Below are 22,297 nucleotides of genomic sequence, written 5' to 3'. Positions count from 1 at the left end.
TCTCTGATTTCTTTCACCTCATCCCTCATTTCCTTCTGCCCTTTATCTGTTCCTTCTTTCACTCCTTTCACCTCTGCTAGCAGCAATGACAATACATTTTCTATTCTTCCCTTTTAACACCTCGTTTCACTTTAATGTCTAATCCTTTATCTACATCTTCCATAACAAACTCTTCTTCTTTATTTTCTCCTTGCTCACTTTCCCACACCTTGAAACTAGCTACACACTCATCCTCTTTGATTGTCATTTTGTCTACAAAAGGAAACCCACACAAAACAAAACAATACAATTTTTCCCCTCCAAATTTCAAACTCTGATACTATGGCTGACAGATTCAAAGGGACGGTATTACTAAAACACTGTCCTGTCACAACACGGTGCCACTCCATAGGAAAAATAATTATGAAAATCTGAACTGTGAAGTCACCCAAAATTATAGTTGGAAAGCCAAACTATTTGTTATACTTCTCAACTGGTCACAATCCCACTTTATTTATGAACTGAAAAACTGAATGTTTAAGAGAAACTGCACTGAAAATAGCCTGAGTCAACAATATTGTGTACATACCCTCCAAAACTTCAAAAACATCAAAGACAATATCTGACAGAATTTAGAAAAGGTGACAAACTTATGTGAATCACACACAACTCTGTTAATAATTACAGGAACACTGGGGGGGGGGGGGGGGGGGGGGGAGATTCGCCATGCATCTACCCATTTTTGAGTACAACCAGCATCACTTAATACTACGACTTATAGCAATACAATATCAAAGCTTTTAGTAATGTGTAAACATTCCCCATGTGTTTTGACAACTGACATGTCATAGTGGCCCCTTATCAGTTATAGGCCCTGCACAACAGACAAGCGAGGTGGGCTGCCAACCGCCCTTCAACAGCTCAGATTGAAACATCACCAGTAGATGCAAACAACAACAGATTTTCCACATAAACACAGAACCATTCATGAAAAGCCATGTGACAGAGATCCACCAATTGTAACTAATGTGACTATGTGTAGCACTCCACCGAATCGGCATTATAAGCACGCCAACAGAGTCAGACCAGCAGTGTGTACCTACAGCTAGGACGGCTCTGGCTGCCAGCTGTAGCATAGTAGATACTCACTGTAGCCTTTAGTAGAAAATTGTATCTTTGTAATTCTGTAGAGTAATATTCTTGAGTAATTGTTCTTGAGTTTGAAAACTGATGCATGCCTAGAAGGCATTTTACAATAGTTATAATGAAGTGTGTTCAAACTTGATCACAAGTTCTTTCCTGCCAACTGCAGGACACTACATGACATATACGATTTCTGCTCAGAGCAGGAAATGTAAAAATGGTGAAATAGCAGCTTTTATGTCATTAGTCGGATCTCAGGCAATTGGGGTGGTCACTGTAATTTACGTGTGTAGCCATATTTCATGACAAAATACTTTTATCAGTCACTGTCACATTCTGTACTCATAACAATACATAAAATCACCTAAATTAATGCAGCTACAATAATTTTGAGATACAAGGAGAAATAGTTCTAGCGAGAGGATGATGTTTGTATTTACTGGTGTTTCAACAATGACTACCATGCAACTATTATTTCACTAATGCTACTTTAATTTTCAATAGCAGAGAGCAAACCTAAATAAGCGAAGAACTGATTTGAATAGAGTACATAACTCTACTACTTTTAATAGAGAAATAAAGTTTTTAAATCAAGGAATAGTGTTCAGCAAAATATCTTAATTTTTTGTTGCATAAGAAGCGTTGCACTGGGCAGCACAATGTCAGTGGGTTACAATGTTGTGAGCAGGATACAGGCAGTTCTGCTTGTTAATCTTCTCTGGCAAAATGTGAACAAAGTTTCTGCACAGCTGTATCAGAAACCCAGTGGTGGTGATTAACAAACCACAAGATGCTGATATGTGAACGGTGTTGACATGTCCCCTCTTACAAAGCACATTAAGAAGACAGTGTTTGTTTATACACTTTGTGCACTGTCTGTAATTCTTTCGTCCATAACTACACAGTTTGTCACATTCATATAGTCATAGACACAAATACACAATTCATAGAATTGTTCTTTTATGTGATGCACACCATAAACAATGTCCACTCTGTTCTCAGAGGTCAAACTTCTGTAACGTCGTTGAAAGTCAGATATACTGCACAGTTCATTAAAGCCTCCACTTTCATGGCTTGATAGGATATGAAAGACAACAATTCCACCACCTGAAAGTCAATGCCAGCAAAGTTCATTCACATAAAAGCACTGTTTGTGTCAGTCACAACAAAATATTATTAGCAGCACTTTCACAGTCCAGTTTATTTGCTCCTAAAAGTTCACTAGTGATGCCATTATGTGCCACAGTGGTAAAGCAAATTGACATTCTTATAGTTTGGTATCACTGTCCATACAATTCCAGGTGCTTTTCATAAAAACATAGTATAATTTTCCCTCGCACACTTCACAGACCCATCATCCAACATACCTTCAACTACACATCCTCTGTCCGACTATTGATATGGCTATCACTGTCCCCTCTCTACAGATGTTATATCACTATCATAAATTACATAAATCTTTATAAATATTCTTGGCAGCATTTTTGCAATTAATAATATACCAAAAAAGAAATTTAGATACTTTTTCACAGTTAAAAAGCAAGAAACATATTTATCAATTTTATGTGTGTAATTGGCAATGCCTTCACAACGTCTGGTGTAATTGACAAGCCACTGGGAGAGGATCTTGGTAAACACCATGTTGTGTTCTACACCTATAAGGTTGTAGTATATATGGTGATCCATATAACATTATTTACAGATTGTGGCAAAATTCAGCTAATTTTGTACTCATTTTTTCATTTAATGATTTAAGTTTTTGGAGCCAGTATTCCACCCAGAGGATCAATGTTAATGATTGGTGTATTGACAAGCCTGGATGTGGCTTTTAGATGGTTTGTCACTTCCAACTAGGTGAATACTGGGCTGGTACCCATGTCTCACCTCAGTTACATGAATCACAAGCATTTTCAAAATGTTCACATATTTTCATATGGGGCAGACACACAATGATGGGGTACACAGATTCCATCCTGAGGGGAAGGCTGGTGGAAAGTAGGGCATCAAGCCAGCCTCTCCCACTAACATTGCCACATCCAGATACAGGATTTATGCAGAAAAAAAGTGAAGCATCTAGAAGACAAGGTTGGATACATACACTTAATTCACATTTGACAAATAAACCACTTTCAGCTATATGTAAACCTTTATTTACTGGAACATGAACAGTTTCATGATATCAAATCACATCTTCAGGTGTACATCTGAACAAGACACTAAACATACAGTTGAAATTATGATCCAAAAAGTGGACACCTATTATACTAATCTGACAACCAATGTGAAATACTCTCTTGTCAGTGTAATATTAAACTCTTAATTTGGGAAAGAAGGAGGCTCAGCCTTCTCAAAATAAAAACCAGATACTTGCAGCAAACAGGTCATCATAGATAAAATTCACAATTTGAAAAACACATGTTAGAATAGTGTTAACCTACAACGAAAAGGACAGAATAAAAAAAAGTCCCAGTTAGCAATGCCGAAGGCCCAATTGTTAAGAAAATTCAGATCATACCAGGAAATGGTGAATAGCACCCCTCCAACTGGATCGCCACAAAAGACTATATTGCTAGTCAATGTAATCATATTTGTCACAGTATAGGGCACTAGTACCACCGCACACATAATTGATGAAAGTTCCAGACATTTCTGCACATGTCCAAATATTATGGGAATGAATGAGGCCCCTGTTACATAATACTACCCTACAAACTACAAAATATCACCATAAAAAAATAGATACAATAAAATGGATGAGTTGCAACACCATATAACATAAAACCCAGGATGAATAACTAAGAAATAAAAAATAATAAAAATAAAAAACTATTACATTACATCCTTGAAAGTCTGATCCCTTTAATCCCACAAACCAACCACATCCTTAAAAGACAATCAAACCTTGGATGGTATGTTGTAATTTCTTAACTCCACCTGTCTATTTAGGATGTGTCAAGGGCATAACTTTAGACTCAGCATAATTTCAATCTCTTTTAGAATGTTTAAGGTCTTCCCCTTTTCTTCTCTGGGTAAGACTTTTAAATTATTAGCTACGCATTTTACAAAGAGCCAAAATCACAAAATTGGTTACATAAAAGCAGACTTCATATTCCTCAGACTTTCATTGGTTACCATAGTTGGCACAATTTCACAAAAAGTAGACAAAAAGCTTAGGACAAAAAAGATAAAGCCAGCATTCTTTATTCCACAGAATCTTGGCTGAAGACTTTTACGTAGAGAGAAGTCTGTTTGTGAAAAGTACAATGCTACTGGAGCATACTGAAGCAGTTGTGACAGTTGTCCTGCAAGGTATATGGGGCAGGCTCAAAGAGGGTTTGGCATTAGGTTTATATAATGCCAATGTCTGAGGAATTCAAAGTCTACTTTAAGTAACCACTTAATGAGTTTGGGCATTCCATAACATGTATAGCTAAAGTCTTACACAGATAAGAAGTGACACAGACCTTAAACATTCTTGAAGAGATGAACTATGTGGAGTCTAAACCTATATCCTCAACACACTCTTAATACTCAAATGGTGTTAAGACATTACAATGTATTATCCAGCTTTAATTATCTCCCAAGGAGACTCTCATAGCTTGTTTTATTCCTCAGTTACTGATCCTGGGTTTGTTGTTATGTACTCTTGCATCTGGTCAGTTTTGTTGTATCTATTTTTTAGTGTAATATTTCATAGTTCATTGTGTAATTGGGGCCTCACTCATTCACGTGATATTTGGACACACTTGGAAAATGGTTGGAACATCCCCATTTACATGTGTGGTAGTGCTACTGCCCTCCACTGTGACACACATGTATACATTGACTAGCATTGTGGCCCTGCATGGCGAGGCAGTTGGAGGGATGCTGTCCACAGTTTCCTGGTATGATCTGAGTTTTCTTTACAATCAGGGTTTCAATATTAGTAGCTGTGACATTTGTTATTTTGTTCTTTTCATTGTGGGTTAATGTGGTATTAACATGTCAGTTTTTCAACAGGTGAATTTGATCTGTGATGTCCTGCTTCATGTGGGTAACAGCATTTTATTTTGAGAATATTGACCCCCCTCCTTCCAATATTACTGGCTTAAAATTTCACTGATGTGTGAGAATTTTATATTGGTTGTCATATGGCTCAGATTATTAGGATATGTGTCGATTTTTGGATCGTAATCTCAACTGTAGTCATTGTATCTTGTTCAGATGTACATGATTTGCTATCATGAAACTGGTTATGTTCCTGTAAATAAAGCTTCATATACAGTTGGAAGTGTCTGATTTGTTAAATATCAACTACTTCAGCTGCAGCTGCCCATAACATAAAGCTATTTAGTAATCCACACTATTGATGGGTATATAAATGATTAGACAAATTACAGTTATGAGCAACTTAAATTGGAAAGACCACAATGATAATATTGTGGGGAAGGCAAAACAGACCTGCGCTTTGTTGGCAGAACACTTAGAAGATGCGGCAGACCCACTAAAGAGACAGCCCACGTTACACTTGTCCATCCTCTGCTGGAATATTGCTGTGCAGTGTGGGATCCTCACCAGGTAGGATTGACGGAGGACATCGAAAAAGTGCAAAGAAGGGCAGCTCGTTTTGTGTTATCGTGCAATAGGGGTGTGAGTGTCACTGATATGATACGCAAGTTAGGGTGGCAGTCACTGAAACAAAGGCGGTCTTCTTTGCAGTGATATCTATTTACGAAACTTCAATCACCAACTTTCTCTTCTGAATACGAAAATTTTTTGTTGACACCCACCTACGTAGGGATAAATGATCATCATAATAAAATAAGAGAAATCAGAGCTTGAACAGAAAGATTTAGGTGTTCCTTTTTCCTACACACCATTCAAGAGTGGAATAGTAGAGAAGTAATTTTAAAATGGTTCGATGAACCCTCTGCCAGGCACTTAAGTGTGAATTGCAGAGTAACCATGTAGATGTAGATGTAGATGTAGATGTAGATGTAGATGTCTCTGCTACACATGAACTAGCCACCAGAGTATATTTGTATTGTTTGTGTTAATGTTGTGACCAGACTTGATTAGGGTATAAAAGAGCCATGAACAGTGTCAGACATTGAGTGCTCACTGTGACATATACAAAAGAGTCACTTACTCATGTGAGACAGCATTATCAGTACCTGACACACTTTGAAAGGTGCCTCTTTGTTGGTCTTCATTTGCCCAATGGTTGAATCATGCAGTATCCAGATTTGTGAGGCACTCAGATGTGACAGTGGCCCTATGTGCTGCATGATATGTGAGGGCAGGCATACTTGCTGTCAAGGTTCCAGCTGAGCACATCTGACCACCACAAGGTAGGATCACTGTTTGTGCACCAAGAACATTTTAACCCATTCACATCTGTTCCTGCCACCCAAGAACAAGTAATGGACTCCCTGCAACATTCTGCAACATCCCACACCATTCGTTGGAGGCTAACAGCAGCTGGACTAGGGAATTACCAACCCATGCGTAGTCTGCCACTAACACAACAACACAAACTGCTGTCCTTGGAGTGGTTCCAAGACCGGGAAGCATGGACAGTTGATGAATGGCATCATGTTGTGTTCAGTGATAATGCTTGGTTCTGTGTTACCCTGAATGACCACTCTCAGTAGGTATGGCAGTGACCTGGGAAGATGTCCCATTCTTCCAATATTTTGGTGAGGCACAGCAGTGTTACTCTTGATGTCGTAGTATGTGGAGCCACCAGGTTTGTTGTCAGGTCATGGTTGGTTATGACTGAGGGAATTCTGACAGCTCAGTGGTACATAATGGACATCCTGAGTCCATGCGTGTTAACTCTCATGTGACAGTATCAATGTGACATTTTTCAACAGGTCACTGCTTGCCCACACATTGCACTTGTCTCTATGAACTGTCTGCCTAATGTTGAGGTACTTCTGTGGCCAGCAAGATCCCAAAATCTGTCCCTGATAGAACTTGTAGGTGACCAGCTCAGATGTCAATTCCATTCCAGTGCCAGCATCCAGGATATCAAGGGTCAGTTACTACAATTGTGAGCTCTCTTGCCTAAAGGGAGCATACAGTGGCCTTATGACTCCCTTACAATCAAGTCAGTGGATGTATCCATATCAGAATGGGTACAACATTATCCTGAAGTCTTGAACTGAAGACAGGCACAATGAAAAAGAATGCTGGAAATATTCAGCTTTTGGACTAATTTCTTCATGAGAAGTAGAAACCTCACACACATTGAAAGGTTAGCAGCAGTCCAGGAGGGGTGGGTAGTGAGGTTATGATAGGGCCAACCGGCCCCCTCCCACCCCCCCCCCCTCTCTCTCTCTCACTCTCTCTCTCTCTGCCTCTCTCTGCTCAATATTTTTTTTTTTAGAACCTGCTGAATTTGAATGTCTTACCTGTCGGAAAACCCCCATTCCTGTGGATTTACTGTTAGTTTGTTGGCTTCTGCTTTAGTAATGCTTTTGTGTTGTTCATGACATTCCATACTGATTGACTTCTAAGGCTCATCTGTCCACAACACTGGTGATGCCATCAGTCTATTGGCATGATACTGGTCATCTACTAATCACAAACATTTCTCATGGTGAAAAATTTACTTGCCATTATCCTTTGACATGATCCAAGAGCTACACACAGTATTGATTTCCATGTTGGGTAAGTAATACATTCTTTTGGGTTAAAGGAAACCACTCACTGAAAAAAACGAGCACTGGATTGTTGATAGGCACACACAAAAGAAAGAAAAAGTGCTAGGTTTTAGAGTTGTCCATTGACAAGCTAGAGTAAACGTGAGGATGTGAACTGGAATGGGGTGACAGAATAAAGGAAGGGGAAACTTTTGTGTCGAGTGTTTGGGGAGGGTGGATTACCTGAAACTCAAGCCAGGAAGATCATGAGAGCAGAGGATGTGTCGTAAGGGTGACTTTCCATCAGCATAGTTTAGAGAGGCTGGTGGTGGAGGGAATGATCAAGATGGTGCGGGCTGTGAAGCAGCCATTGAAATTGAGGAAGTTGTGCTCAACTGCATGTCATGCCACTGGGAGGTCAACTTTGACCACTTGGTGGCACATCATGCAGCTGAGTACAATGTGCTCAATGTCAGTGGCTGATTCACCAGCAGCACATGTGGCTGAGTGCAACACAAGCTTAGTTTCAATGGATACTTCACAACCCATGCCGTCCTGATCCCTCCCTCTATAAGCTCCCTGCATCTTGGAGATTATATGGGTTTATTAATGATTATTATGTTACAATCCTCTTGTTGTCATTGACCCTGTATATCGAGACTTCATTCATAGTTAAATGTAATGGTGTGGTACTAACTGATGGAGACGCATTAAGAACGGGTAAAATTTATTTCCTTTATCACACTGCACAAACATAAACATACTATTATTCAAACTGTGTGCCACTACTATTAAACATAGAGATAAATCCTTTGCTACACAACCGCCTTTGGCTCACACAGCCTACATCTTCCACAGCCTCTCAACAACTGCCTCTGCTTGTGACTCACTGCACCACTGGGCATTGTCGCCCTCCAAAGAACAACCACTTACAGATACTACACACCAGTACCCTCACATCCCCACCAAAATAAAACTAGAGCTAGGTTACCTTTTGAGGTGACTCAGAAGTCCTAGCGAAAGTTATACAATAAAAAATCAAAATTTGAAAATTACACTAATTAGTATTTCATGTCAAATAGTTGCAATAAGTATCTGACCCTGAGAACAAATGACTTTCAAAATATAACTAATGTTAATTAACCTTATCTCCATGCACATAAAACATGATCAATGAATATAGCAATTTGAAAATTATTTAATGAAAGCAAGAACTTTACACATAATTTACTAACTGTCTGTTAATCAGAAAAAAAATGTAAAAAAGATGTAATGTGACTGACACAGTTTTCCTTTAGTTGGAGATATCAAGCATATTAGCAAAAGGTTACTCTTAATTACACACATGAATCACAGTAAAGAACATAATTGACACTAAGGAATGGAATCTGAATAAATGAGCCTAATTTTAAATACCTTAATACAAATGTAAAACCTATCTACACTATGCATCTGTCAAAACTACAGTTACAGGCATAAAACATTTTATCAATTAACTATTGAAATATGTAAATTGGCACACAGCACACAGACTATTTTATACAAAAATCAGTACATACCTTTAAAGAAATATTTTCCATTTACAACCAAGTTACATTGAGTAAATTATTTAGAAACAACAGACATTTTGCTGGCTTGAGCACTTTTCACACCATAAGGAAATATTGGGTACTCTGCTTTGGGGCCCTGCCTATAAACTGAGCAGAAATTCACACGATTTCACTAAGGGGAGTGGCATCGTCACCACTGAGGACTCACAAACACTATACATAACATAGCACTTGTTACTCTGCTTTTATCACTGTCCTATGTGTTGAGCTGGTCATCACACGCAGTTACGATGTTTGATACAAGGGAAGAGTGACATCGACACTGCCAGAGACAGGAAGATCTAGGAGCTGTTGTTACACCCACGAAGAATCGCTGCATTCCGCCGTACGGTTCATCAGCGGCACGTTCCCATTATGATGACAAGTGCCAGATGCCAGTCAGCTGCTCATGACATCAGCTACCTCCTCCTCCCCCAAACCGTAGCGTGCTGGGCGTCGAAGGTCATTGGCAGGCAGGCATGAAAACAATAAAATAACATTACGGCAGCATGAGGTAACAAAAGACTAATGCACTGTGCGCTTAGCTGTGCACTGTTGCCTGCTTCCTGAAAACCAAAACACACACTACAGGCGTCGCTCCGTTGTCCACTGCTGCACCTGTCACAGGACATAAGAGAAAGTCACACGATATCAAACACAGAGAATAAAATGCACTCACTGCAGCTACCGACTACAGTCTTCACTATCTCGCAATAACTATCGACTATTGTCCAAAGGTTTGTCCATCAGTAACATAGCATATTTATAACTAAATACGGTTCACTAATTGACACTTCCGTGTGATAGTTCAGGACACTTACACAACTTAATGTTCTCAACATGTTGTAGGCTATGATATTTGCCAGATTTAATCACTTCTACCTCCACTGAATTCGGGTGAACCAGCTTTCTAATCTTGAATGGTCCATTGTAATAATGATTGAACTTTTTTATCTCCTCATTCACACTAGATGACTTCGTGTGAGTCAGAATTAGGATCAGATCTCCAACCTTGTACATGATAGGTTTCACTATTTTATCGTGGGCTTGCTTCTTTTCTTCTGCTTCTCTCTTCACTAAAGGTATTGCATACAATTTGCTGCAAAATTGTTCATGTCCCTTGACTTTAATTTTGCAAACATATCCTTTAATTAATCCACATAATTTTGAAAACAGGGCAACTTCTCATCTCAGCACTTCCATTAATTCCTCTCTTTTTGCTTCCGTCAAGTTCACTGACGTCTGAATCTTGATTCAAATACCAGTCAGAGCATCTTCATCATTATTCTTCTCTCGCAGAGCAGGACCTTCCTCAGAATCATCATAAGTCACCAGTTCCTCTTCTCCTCGGAAACACATTAGCCTCATCTTCGCGCACGCAGCGCCCTTATTTTCTTCATTAATAAATCCTTTAAACATTATCTTCTTCTCAACATTATTTATTCTTGTCCACAGACAACCCTTTTCAAATTCAATACTGCACCTCATTTCAGTCAACCAATCGATTCCAAGAACTAATCCGACATTAAGAGCTCCAACAATTAATATGCTCTGCTCATAGTCGTCTTCGTTGATTCTAAACTTCAATAGAGCTTGACATTTAATGGGTTTGCTTCTATTACCTACAGCACTGACAATACGTATGCCATTCATGGGGAATGTTGCAAATGCCACCAGTTATTTAATCGTGAAAACAAATTTTCTGAAATTGCAATTCCTTCGCTCGCTGAGTCCAGTAGTGCGTCCACAATAATTCCACATACCTCCACCTCTACAAAATGCATTAAGATTTCTTGATCATTATTTTCATCCTCTCAATACAAATCATCTTTAATATCATCTACTCATTCACACTTGATTGCGTTAATCACTACATGCGACCCTTTTCTTGTAACTTGAGTATCGGAGCGGGTCATCTTCGAAACTTGACTTAGTTTACTGGTTCACGTTCCTGTGGATTACGCTCTGGGCTCCTTCTTGTTCCGGCAATCATTGTTGTCTTCTGTTTTCTTCATACTGTGATCGATCTGAGTACTGATTGTAATTAAATCTGTTCGGTGTGTCATACTCTTTTCTTCTTTGTTTTCCGTCCCCTCTGCTATCAAATCTGCTTGGTCTTCCATTAGTCATAAATTCTTGTCGCGGTGGGCCATTACCACGTGAATGATGATCATCATTTCTCTCGCACTGTTCGCATTCATGGTTAAGTACATCAATTCTATTGATCATTAGGCAGGTCTGCTCCATGTTCAATTTTGGAGTGAGTGCTAACTTTTCACTTACCGCGAAAGGTAGCTTCTGTATCAAAATTAACATCAATTCCTCTTCCTTGGCCGGCCAGTGTGGCCGTGTGGTTCTAGGCACTTCAGTCTGGAACTACGTGACCGCTACGGTCGCAGGTTCGAATCCTGCCTCAGGCATGGATGTGTGTGATGTCCTTAGATTAGTTAGGTTTTAGTAGTTCTAAGTTCTAGGGGACTGATGACCACAGATGTTAAGTCCCATAGTGCTCAGAGCCATTTTTTTTAACTTCTTCCTTGACTGGATCATCAAGATAGGCATTGTCGTTCCAAAATTTCTGCATATATTCATGCATTGTTCCATAAAGCCTTGCGTAGTTTGGCGGTGTAAGAATCTTTGATTTTACATCCCACTTTTTTTCTCACAACCAAAATTTACTCAAGAATGCAGATTCACATTCTTTGTACTGTGAATAATTTTCTGAAATGCTGATGCCCCAGATATGTGCTTCGCCTTTCATGTGACTAATGCATGTATCAATTTTCGCATGTTCCGTATAATGTCTTGGAAACACGCGTTTAAATTGCTTAATAAAGGCAACTGTGTGGATACCTTGTTTTGGATCGTACTCTTGAAAGTTGTGTATGCTCAATCCATTATCAACAATAACCTGAGGTACGTTAACCATATTGTTATCAACTTCGCGTAACGCTGCATTGATTTCCTGACGTACAAGGTCTTTATTGACATTGTTCAAACCATTTTTGGATGACATTACCTGGCGAATTTCGCCTACTTTGGTACTCAGTTCAGTACATTGTGTCTGTATGCCTTGAACTAACTTAACAATTGTTTCTTTGTTGCCTTTACATGTACTCTTAATTTTCAAAATTTCATTGTTTCGAGCCTTAACTGTTTCTTGAACATTGTTAACTAACATGCTCGATTGTTTACCTTGTTCATTAACTTTTGTGTTAAGATCTTGCATTTTATTTTCAAGTTCTTCATGTTTGGTATCACATTCCTTTTGGAGCTCCTTATGTTTCTGATTAAGTGAATTAGTGAGCTCAGTTCGCAAGTTAACCGTTGCAAGTGATAAATTCTTTATTTCTTCATTGGCATTCCTACTTCCCTATTTGATTTCTTTCAACATCTGCACTATCAAATCATTAGTGCTAACACTCGTTCCCGTTTGTTGACTACTCACTGGTGTTGAACTAGGCATCGCTGAATCGAAACTAACTACACCGCTATCTTCCATTACGTTAAGTGTGGTATTCTCAAGTCCAAACTCACATTCTACATTGACTAAAGCATTAACTTGTCCCTCTTCATTAATAACTTCACTGTTGTTTTGTGTTGTGTCCGCCATGTTAACAATGTTCACAAAAATCACTGTCCGTTAATAATTAGTTCCAACACTTAATTTAAAAGATCATATAAATATCACAGTCTCTGACATAGTTCAGAGGTTCTTTCCTAATTTCTCCTGTGCGATGTGGAAAACAATTAGAAACAAAGTGCCGCGGTCGCAATTAGCTGCTTCACTCACCGTTTGTTGTGCCATCTTCTCCGACGATCCGAAGATTGCGAAGGAATCAACGTCCGACACACATGTCGCCAAATATAAGCTCCCTGCATCTTGGAGATTATATGGGTTAATTAATGATTATTATGTTACAATCCCCTTGTTGTCGTTGACCGTGTATATCGAGACTTCGTTAATTGTTAAATGCAATGGTGTGGTACTAACTGGTGGAGACACATTAAGAACGGGTAAAATTTAATTTATTTCCTTTATCACACTGCACAAACATAAACACACTATTATTCAAACTGTGTGCCACTACTATTAAACATGGCGATAAATCCTTCACTACGCAACCGCCTTTGGCTCACACAGCCTACATCTCCCACAGCCTCTCAACAACTGCCTCTGTTTGCAACTCTCTGCGCCATTGGGCATTGTCGCCCTCCAAAGAACAATCACTTACAGATTCTACACACCAGTACCCTTACACCTCCATCACCAGCTTCTCTAAACTATGCAGATGAGATTTATCTTTATGACACATCCTCTGCTCCCATAATCATCCTAGTCTCAGTCATAGGTAACCCACTGTCATGCACCCTCCAACCAAGTGTTTCCCCTTCCTCTGTTGTGTCACCCCACCAACTCACATTCACATGTCACCTACAGTGTGTGCTCCCCACTGGCCCCTATAATCATGCATTACACACCTAGCCCATATATTTGCCACCCCTCCCTCCTGCACCCCTAGCCGACAAGCCAACTGCCTCCCTCTGAGCCACTAGCCAGCTATCCCTAATCCCTCTACCTGCCTCCCAGCTCCCTCTCCTTCTACCCTCCTCATCTAACACTACACCCACCACAACCAGACTGCCCACTGAGAAAGAAAGCATTGCCATTGTTAGTCCTTAAAGGCAATATGAAGAGGCAGAGGCATGTGTATGCATATCTGTGTGTGTGTGTGTGTGTGTGTGTGTGTGTGTGTGTGTGTGTGTGTGTGTGTGTGTGTGTTAGTGAAAACTGACATGTTTTCCTTGTCCAGTCCTTATATTAAAGGACTCAAAAATACTGTAACAATTTTATATTTTAAGCAATAAGGCCTATTTTGGTACAGTTCTCAGTAAATTTGAGGGACGTGCTGATGGTTTTGGTACAAATGGCTTTCGGCAAATACCATCTAAGTTTGTTTGCAGTCCAGTATTGAGTCACTGCTGACTAAATTCATTGCACAATCAATCTGTAACAATGATGCAACTGAGGGAATAACAATATTTTCAACTGCCATGAAAAATACACATCTCTGGAGACAACTTTATGTTAAAAATTTTGTTCCTTTTCTTAAAAATATTGTTCCATATCTGTCAGTATTGGACTCCTAAAATTAATCTCTGTAGTCGTATTCACATTGTATTCCTTTAGCAGATTTGGACATGATAGAGATGTGTTTTTGTTGTGAGCTTCCATGGAAACATGAAAATAAGTACATTTGTTTACAATATATGTACTTTACAAATGTAGATGCAACTCATCAACTACAAAATTTTTGGGAGACTGACATATGATGGTAGTGTGAAAATTCTTGCCTGCTGAACAGAGATGTGTATTACATTCTATAATGACACAAAAGAAATACAGGTGGCTTATTTTTGTGCATACTATATTATTGCACATGAAATGAGTGACCTTGAAACAGTACACCAAATGAAAGCAGTGAACAAATTACACATGGAGCAATCAATGTAAATATATTAATCATATGTTTTTTGTTATGTGTTTTTAAGGATTTTCTCTTACACATTATAAATAAAAAATATAATAACTGCTTCTGTTTTTTTCAGCCTTATGATCGTTGTGGGTGTGACAGTTGGAGCAATCATTTAGTGAGTAAATTAAATATTCATTACATGATCTTTACATTTTATATATACTGTATTTCAGATCATATACACTTATTTCTGATAATATTACTTGAATTTCTGTAATTATAATTTTTACAAGAGCAGTAACATTAGGAATAACAGTTCATACTTGGGAACTGAAACAAAAATAGGGCATTCATTCAGTACACTTTAAATCAGAAGTTCTTTTTAGAAACCAAATTGCAGTAAACTGTAGTTGATGAACAGAAAGAACTTAGAATCCACACAGGCATAAAATTCATACCGTTATATATGTACATCCATAGTTCACATCACATGATCATGCCAGAAAGAAGAACTTCAAATGATTAATAATATATCAGAAAAAATAATTGTTATGACCTGTTTCTAGGCTTTAATTATTAAACCAATATTATTGTCTCACATCAAACACTTATCATTTCTAGGTTTTTATCATTAAACCAGCATTAGTTTCTCACATAAAACACTATTCATATAAAGATGATATTTTTAACTTCCTAATAATGTTTTATGATCCAAACAAACAAAAAACCCAATAGGATCATAAAAATTTTGATCTTCATTTACATCATCTATGAATCTCTGCTAATTGTGGCAGAGAGCACTTTTCACAGTGCCTAATGTTAAGGTTTTCTCCCATTCCATTTGTGAATGAAGTGTGGGAATTAAACTTAAAACGAAGTAATACTAAGTGGAGATTTTAATTTAAACCTTTTAGAGCATACATATTCTATATTATACTTAAGCCCCTTGTGATTAAATCCAATGTAACTCATCTCATACAATTTGTAGCAAGGTTACAGAAACTAGCAGTACTGCTGTTGACCACATCGTTATAGGTGCACTTAGATTGCAAATTTGTGGTGTAATTCTTATAGTTAATAATCTTTCAGATCATGATGATCAACAGCTAATGTTTAATAGCATGTTGCAAAGGAAAAAAATAAATGAGGTCTTGAAGAAGCATTTTAAAAATACAGTGTAGAAATAAATCCACAATGTACTTGGCTATACTAAAACATGTAACATAGCTACAGGCTACTCTGAAAATGGTCTTCCTTAGAAATCAGGCTATTAAATGGATTAAATGCTTCTAAACTCTGTGTTACATAAAAAAGCCAGAGTATCATGCAAAACTAAGAGAAGGTCAAGGGATACAGTATGTACTGTATTACAAACTGCACTGGAAAATTTTTCATATGTCTGCGAAGTCTCACAAGTCAAACAAACCTGAGAGTGTTTTTGCAGCTCTTCTCTGTAAATGCTCAGTATCCTCTGTTGGTCCTATTTTATATGACTTTCATGCAAGCAATATTCTAGGAAGGGTTGCACAAGTTTTTGTAAGCAATCTTCTATATAGAAAGACTTCATTTTCCCAGTGTTCTGTGAGTGAACCAAAGTATGCCAATTGCTTTATCTATGACTGTGACTATGTGATCATTCCATTATACATCCCCAAAAATTATTACACCTAAGTATTTATTTGAATTGACTGATTCAAAATTTGATTCACTGATATTGTAGCCATACTAATTTTTTGCATTTTGTGAAGTGCCCAGTTTTACATTTCTGAACATTAAATGCAAGTTGCCAACCTTTACACACTTCAGAATCTTTCAGTATCTGACTGGATATTTGTGCAGCTTTCTTTTTGGATAGTACTTTGTTATAGGTAATGGCATCATCTGTAAAAAGTCAATGATGTCATAATACACAAAATGAACAGGGTGCGTCCCATCACATTTTCCTGGGGCATACCTCAAATCATTTCTAAATTTTTTGATGACTCTGCTTCCTTACTTGGGGAGGAGTGGAAGATAGTTTGGGAAAGGTTAAAAGGGAAGACAAATCATTCAGACTCCAGGATGACTGGAAGATCCTACCACCACAAACATTGGGGGGGGGGGGGGGGGGGGGGGTTGATTGCCCAAAAGGTATAGAAGGATTCGTGCATCTCACTACAAACCTTACACTTTCCTTATGATGGATAGTTTTCAATTTTCAATTGAACATATACCCAGAACAATTTTATTGTATTGGGAACTGGCCATGAAATCATATACTCATATGCTGCTGAAATATTTAAATGTTTTTTTGTTATGGTGATAATGACAGGTCACTGTATGTAGGAAGCTCTGATGTTAGAAATGTTCAGTTTGTCATTACTGAAAACACCTTAGGACTGGATGTATGACACTGCCATTATATAGATTATTTTTCTGTAATCTTTACTGTGAATTTACATTTGATCTTAGCAAAGATTGGGTGATTCTACAAAATTATCCCCATACTTCAAGTGAGATGGAGAATATTGTAACCTTCACTTTCGGGCCACCAATCACTCGTTGAACACAAAGTTAGCTTTCTGCAACAACAGAGTATATAGTCTGTTAGTCTATAAAACCAAACATTAATTGTTCCTGATTGAAATTAGTAAGCCCAAGCATGAGTACTTTGTTGTGCACACGCATTGAAGTTATATTACTAAGCATAATTCCAAATAAGTCATATAGTGATGGAAACCACATCCTCATCAAACAGAAGCACTGTACAGAAATGTTATATCAGTTTGTGGAATGCAGGTAACAGGACCCTTTCTCTGATCATGCAGTAAATCAGAAAACACAACAGTCACTATACAACACAATTATAGTCTAGCCCATGTAGTTCATTTCATAGTAGCAGAGCCGGATAATAGCAGCTGGCAAATGAGAAACTGAGGGCAAGCTGGCTACCAGGTAGCCTTATATTTGGCTGCTACAGAATTTTATGTAACCAGCCTGTGATATTAGTGGCCTCTTCATGGGAGACACTTTCATGGATGTGGGTGATGTTATGCATGTCAGTAAATTTGTATCGTCTGTTCTTATTTCTAGCATGGCTACCAAAGAGACTTTGAAATATGCAATACAACTTCCAGTGTAGTTTTATTTCTGTTACAATCCAAAGAAAAATGCAAAGCATCCCTACCAAATTTGCTATATAATTATTAGCCATTCTGAATTAATTTTAATGACACAACACTTGTAAAAAAGTAGAATGGCAGAAACTGTCAGCTTTTTGTATGATTGGCTGACTGGCAATGATGGGTACACTCTGGTGTCTTCTAATGCTGTGAACAAGTAGCACCATATTGAAATTGACCTTTCCATCCTTGGTCTTTCAGGATTTTCTGATTCTGAGAATGATAAGTGTGATTATTTTTCCCCAACTTATGGAATCTTACAGCTTCATGTACATGCACTGGAGAGACAGAGCAGTTGTTACATTGTTGCTGCTCCAAAATGTTTGAATTGCTCTGTACACACCTCTTAAATGTACAGATTGACAAGTTGAGTTTTCCCCCTTTCTTCAGTAGAGCTAACATTGTGATTCTTCTGAGACTTCACCTAACATTATTTAATTTGTTATATTACCTGCATATTGGAGAGGAAGCATTGATCATGAATTTGCTGAAGTAAATATATATCCCTTTCTGTGATGGTTTTTTTATTAAAATTTATGTCTGCTGACAAAAATATTTATTCTTTACGCAGTTCAACTGGTGTACGGATTCCAGAAAATGTTGAAGATCGGGTTGTTCTGCAGAGTCATGTCAGCCAGCTTGCTCTGCCAACATTTACACCTCGGCTGTTTTTCTTGATTCTGTTGCCACCGTAAGTGCACACATTGTCAAATGTGAATTATTGAACTTTTTTGCTTGTCAGATTCAGTAGAATGTAGCAACTAAATTATATACTTAGCAGGCTAAGTGATTTAATTAATGACATAAACTATTTGCTGTTGTACAGTAGTCTGTCATGCATTTTCATACATAAGATAAGGGATCTCTGAACAAAAATGATGCATGAAGGTTATGTGTGCACTAAAATGCACCCTGGAGATATTACTGTACATTAGTGGTGCAGATACTAGGTATATGAGAAATCTTGTACTAAACTGTTACTGGCAATTACTGTGTGAAGTACAAGGTGTACAACTTTGCTTCTGCCATTTTTTCCTACCATTTGAGGCTTTAATGAAACAAATTCGTTACACATATATCATTCAAAGTATTTTCCATAGCTGTCCACTACTTTCTCCCATCTTTTGGGCAGTGTACAAATCCCGTGTTGCAAAAATTGTTCATCTTTTGAAGTGATCCACAAATTGATCCAATTTGTGACTTCTTCATAAAACCAGAAGTGTTGGTGAGCCAGGCCATGCGCCATTGATCTAAACAGGTGATATTCAGAGGGAGCAATGTCTGAAGAATATGGCAGGTGGGGTAGGACTTCCCATTTTAACATTTCCAAGTACATTTTGACCTCTTTTGCAATGTGGGGTCGAGCGTTGTCGTGCTGCAAAATCACTTTATCGTGCCTCTCGCTGTACTGCGGCCGTCTGTCTTTTAATGTTCTGCTCAAACACATTAATTGCATTTGATAATGAGCACCTGTGATTGTTTCACTTGGTTTTAACACCTCATAGTACACGACGCCAAGCTGGTCACACCAAATGCAGAACATGATCTTGGAGCCGTGAATATTCGGTTTGGCCGTCAACGTGGAAGCATGGCTGGGATATCCCCATGATTTTTTGCATTTAGCATTATCACAATGAACCCATTTTTCGTCCACAGTTACAATGCAATGCAAAAATCCCTTCCATTTTTGCCTCTGAAGCAACTGTTCACAAATGCCGTTCAATGTCTCTTGGTTTCAGCTCACACGGGACCCATGTTCCTTCTTTCTCAATCATTCCCATAGCCTTGAGACATTTTGAAATGGCTTGCTGTGTCACTCCCACTAATCATGCCAATTCTTCTTAAGTTTGACATGAGTCTTCACTCAGAAATGTCTCCAATTCTGCATCTTCGGAAACATTCTCTCTTCCACCACTATGCTGGTCTACGATGTTAAAATCACTGTTCTTGAAGCATTGAAACCACTCACGACACGTTCTTTTACTAATAGCATCCTTACTATATGTATTTGAGAGCATTCAATGAGACTCAGCCACTGTTTTCTTCATACTGAAACAAAACAGTAACACCTCCCGCAAATGATGAGAATTAGGCTCGTAAACTGACATTTCAATCAAGAACAACTTTATAATGCGGACACAAATCGACTAATGTTTGAATGAGGTTGTGTTGGCTGAGGTCCAAGCTAACTGCCTGATGTCTGCCATATGTTTCTTTCGTCCGCTACATACCGTTGTCGCCACCTATCGGCAAATGGTGGAAGCAAAGTTGTACACTTTTTATCTTTCTGTTTAGGGCCTACAGAATGTCATTGTGCAGTTTGATGGAAATATGGAAATACAGGGTAAATACTATGGATAGTCCATATAGCATGGCTTACAGTAAGACCCCTACTACTGGACAAGTCCCCTACACAGCTAAGTAATAGTCTGTGGTGGTGTTAGGGCTGCAGTCCCTTGACCAACAGCGCAACATGAATGTTCACTCAGATTTAAGACTGCAGAGGAAACTGACTTCTACAGCAGTGTAATATTGCAGGTACTTGTCCATCAGGTCAGTTATGCACTGTCAGGCATTTATATCAACCTGAGGGAATCATAGTCCATATTCACCATAAAAAGATACACATAACATTGCAGGATATCATCCCTGTAGGTTACAGCAATCACAATATTTCTGTTATATATTTATTTATTTATTTATTGACTATGCTCTATTAAATTTTAGTATTACATGTCACAATATCCCTAAGAAAAGCATTTAGTGGACTGTATGCTTCTAAAATGATGCTGCCTAAGATAACAGTACTGGCATCACCACAATGGTTTCCTTTTCGCAACAGTGCTAAGATTGTAAACTTGTAAACTGTCCCAGTGGTATAACAAACGAACAGGCAGTGAGAATCACTCTCCAGATTAAACTATGACTCATCCAGGGGGATAACACTGCTATTCTTGTGTCTGCTTATGCATGTAAGGCACCACTTCAACAAGACACTCAACATCTTTGTTTCTGTAAAATGTATCTCGTGCACCACCAAGAAAATACAGCAATCTTTTGGAGCTGACAAGGTGTAGTCTGATACGAGACACATAACTGAGAGACTGCCATGGGGGCTCTGCCTATTCAGGGCAGGTGCTGCTCTGGTTGGATGTTTTCAGGCACATGAAGATAAACAATATTCTTGGTTCTGGGTTGTAGGATACAGTCAACCCTGTCTGCATTGATGTTGAATGTTTTCTGCCTCCAAGAGTCTGCCTACAGTATGAACTGACACTAAGGGGAATGCCTCACTTCCAGCCACGTCATGTGGATTGTGCAGACTCTAACTTGCCAGTATTTCAGCCATATGCAATAACATCGCAGAGTGTTTGTTGTACCATCCTGCTTCTCCACAGTTCAAATAATTAGTACATGCTTCTCAGGTCTGCAGCTGTATCAGGCTGTGTAAATTTCACAATATTTCTGTGAGGTAACTATTAATCATCTTCAAAGGATTGCTGCTGGTGGCTGATGCTTGCACTGTGGCAATCTTCTTATGATTTCATGTCTGCAAGACATACATGCATCAAAAGTTGATATCGGACAGATGATAGCATTGTGTCAAAAGCCCCCTAAAAAGAACTGAGACTTGGTCTTATATGCCTTTTGAGGATCACTGGTGCAGTTGCTCTGTGCCACTTTGGTTTTGAGGTGAACCAAAATTGCTTGCTGTGTGTATCCTTCACTCTAGTGTGTGAAATGTAGCCAGGTGGAACAGACCTCCTTCTCTGGTATCACTTCTAACCCACAAATAAAACTGTGATACAGATAGGGGCACCACACTGACATAACTGCCCGTTGGATGGAGCGGCCGAAGTGTCTGTTAGGAGCACGAGCACACGGTCATCAAAGGTGACAATCGACACATCGTCCACATGGTGTAGTGGCACATTGCAGCACAGATTGAATGTGGGAGAGCAAGTCTCTGCAGATGGTGAAGTGGCAGCAAAACCTACACATGGGGTGGATGGCAACGTGCTTGGAAAACCTGCGAATGGTGATGACGAATCATGGGTTGGAGAAAACAGCACTGTGGGATGAGACAAAGCATTTTCAGGCTCCACGGCAGAAAAGTCATCAGGAGTGTCTGAATGAGATGGCAGAGGGGTGTTGGAGTCCATGAAAGCAAGTTTGAGCCTGTGCAATGAAACAGTTTGAGGACGATCTTTAACCATAATGTCGAATGTTGTCTCGTCCTGCCGGAGTACTTTAAAGGGGCCAAGGTAGGGTGATTGCAGGGGTTGTCTAATGGAATCATGCCTGAGCATAACATGGGAGTA

General features: G+C 38.8%; 1 protein-coding gene across 2 annotated transcripts in view; it reads left to right on the top strand.

The window, feature by feature from the left end:
* The window catches only part of LOC126259709 (sodium/hydrogen exchanger 2-like), a 1,006,529-nt gene that overhangs the window by 841,384 nt on the left and 142,848 nt on the right, over positions 1-22,297 (top strand). For both annotated transcript variants that reach the window (XM_049956680.1, XM_049956681.1), the window contains 2 exons: positions 14,948-14,989; positions 18,547-18,666. In XM_049956680.1, the coding sequence (XP_049812637.1) occupies positions 14,948-14,989; positions 18,547-18,666 (162 nt within the window). The remainder of the gene's footprint in view (positions 1-14,947; positions 14,990-18,546; positions 18,667-22,297) is intronic.

Source organism: Schistocerca nitens, chromosome 5 (assembly GCF_023898315.1).
Source record: "Schistocerca nitens isolate TAMUIC-IGC-003100 chromosome 5, iqSchNite1.1, whole genome shotgun sequence".
Taxonomy (NCBI): domain Eukaryota; kingdom Metazoa; phylum Arthropoda; class Insecta; order Orthoptera; family Acrididae; genus Schistocerca; species Schistocerca nitens.
This window is presented reverse-complemented; position numbering and strand designations above follow the sequence as displayed.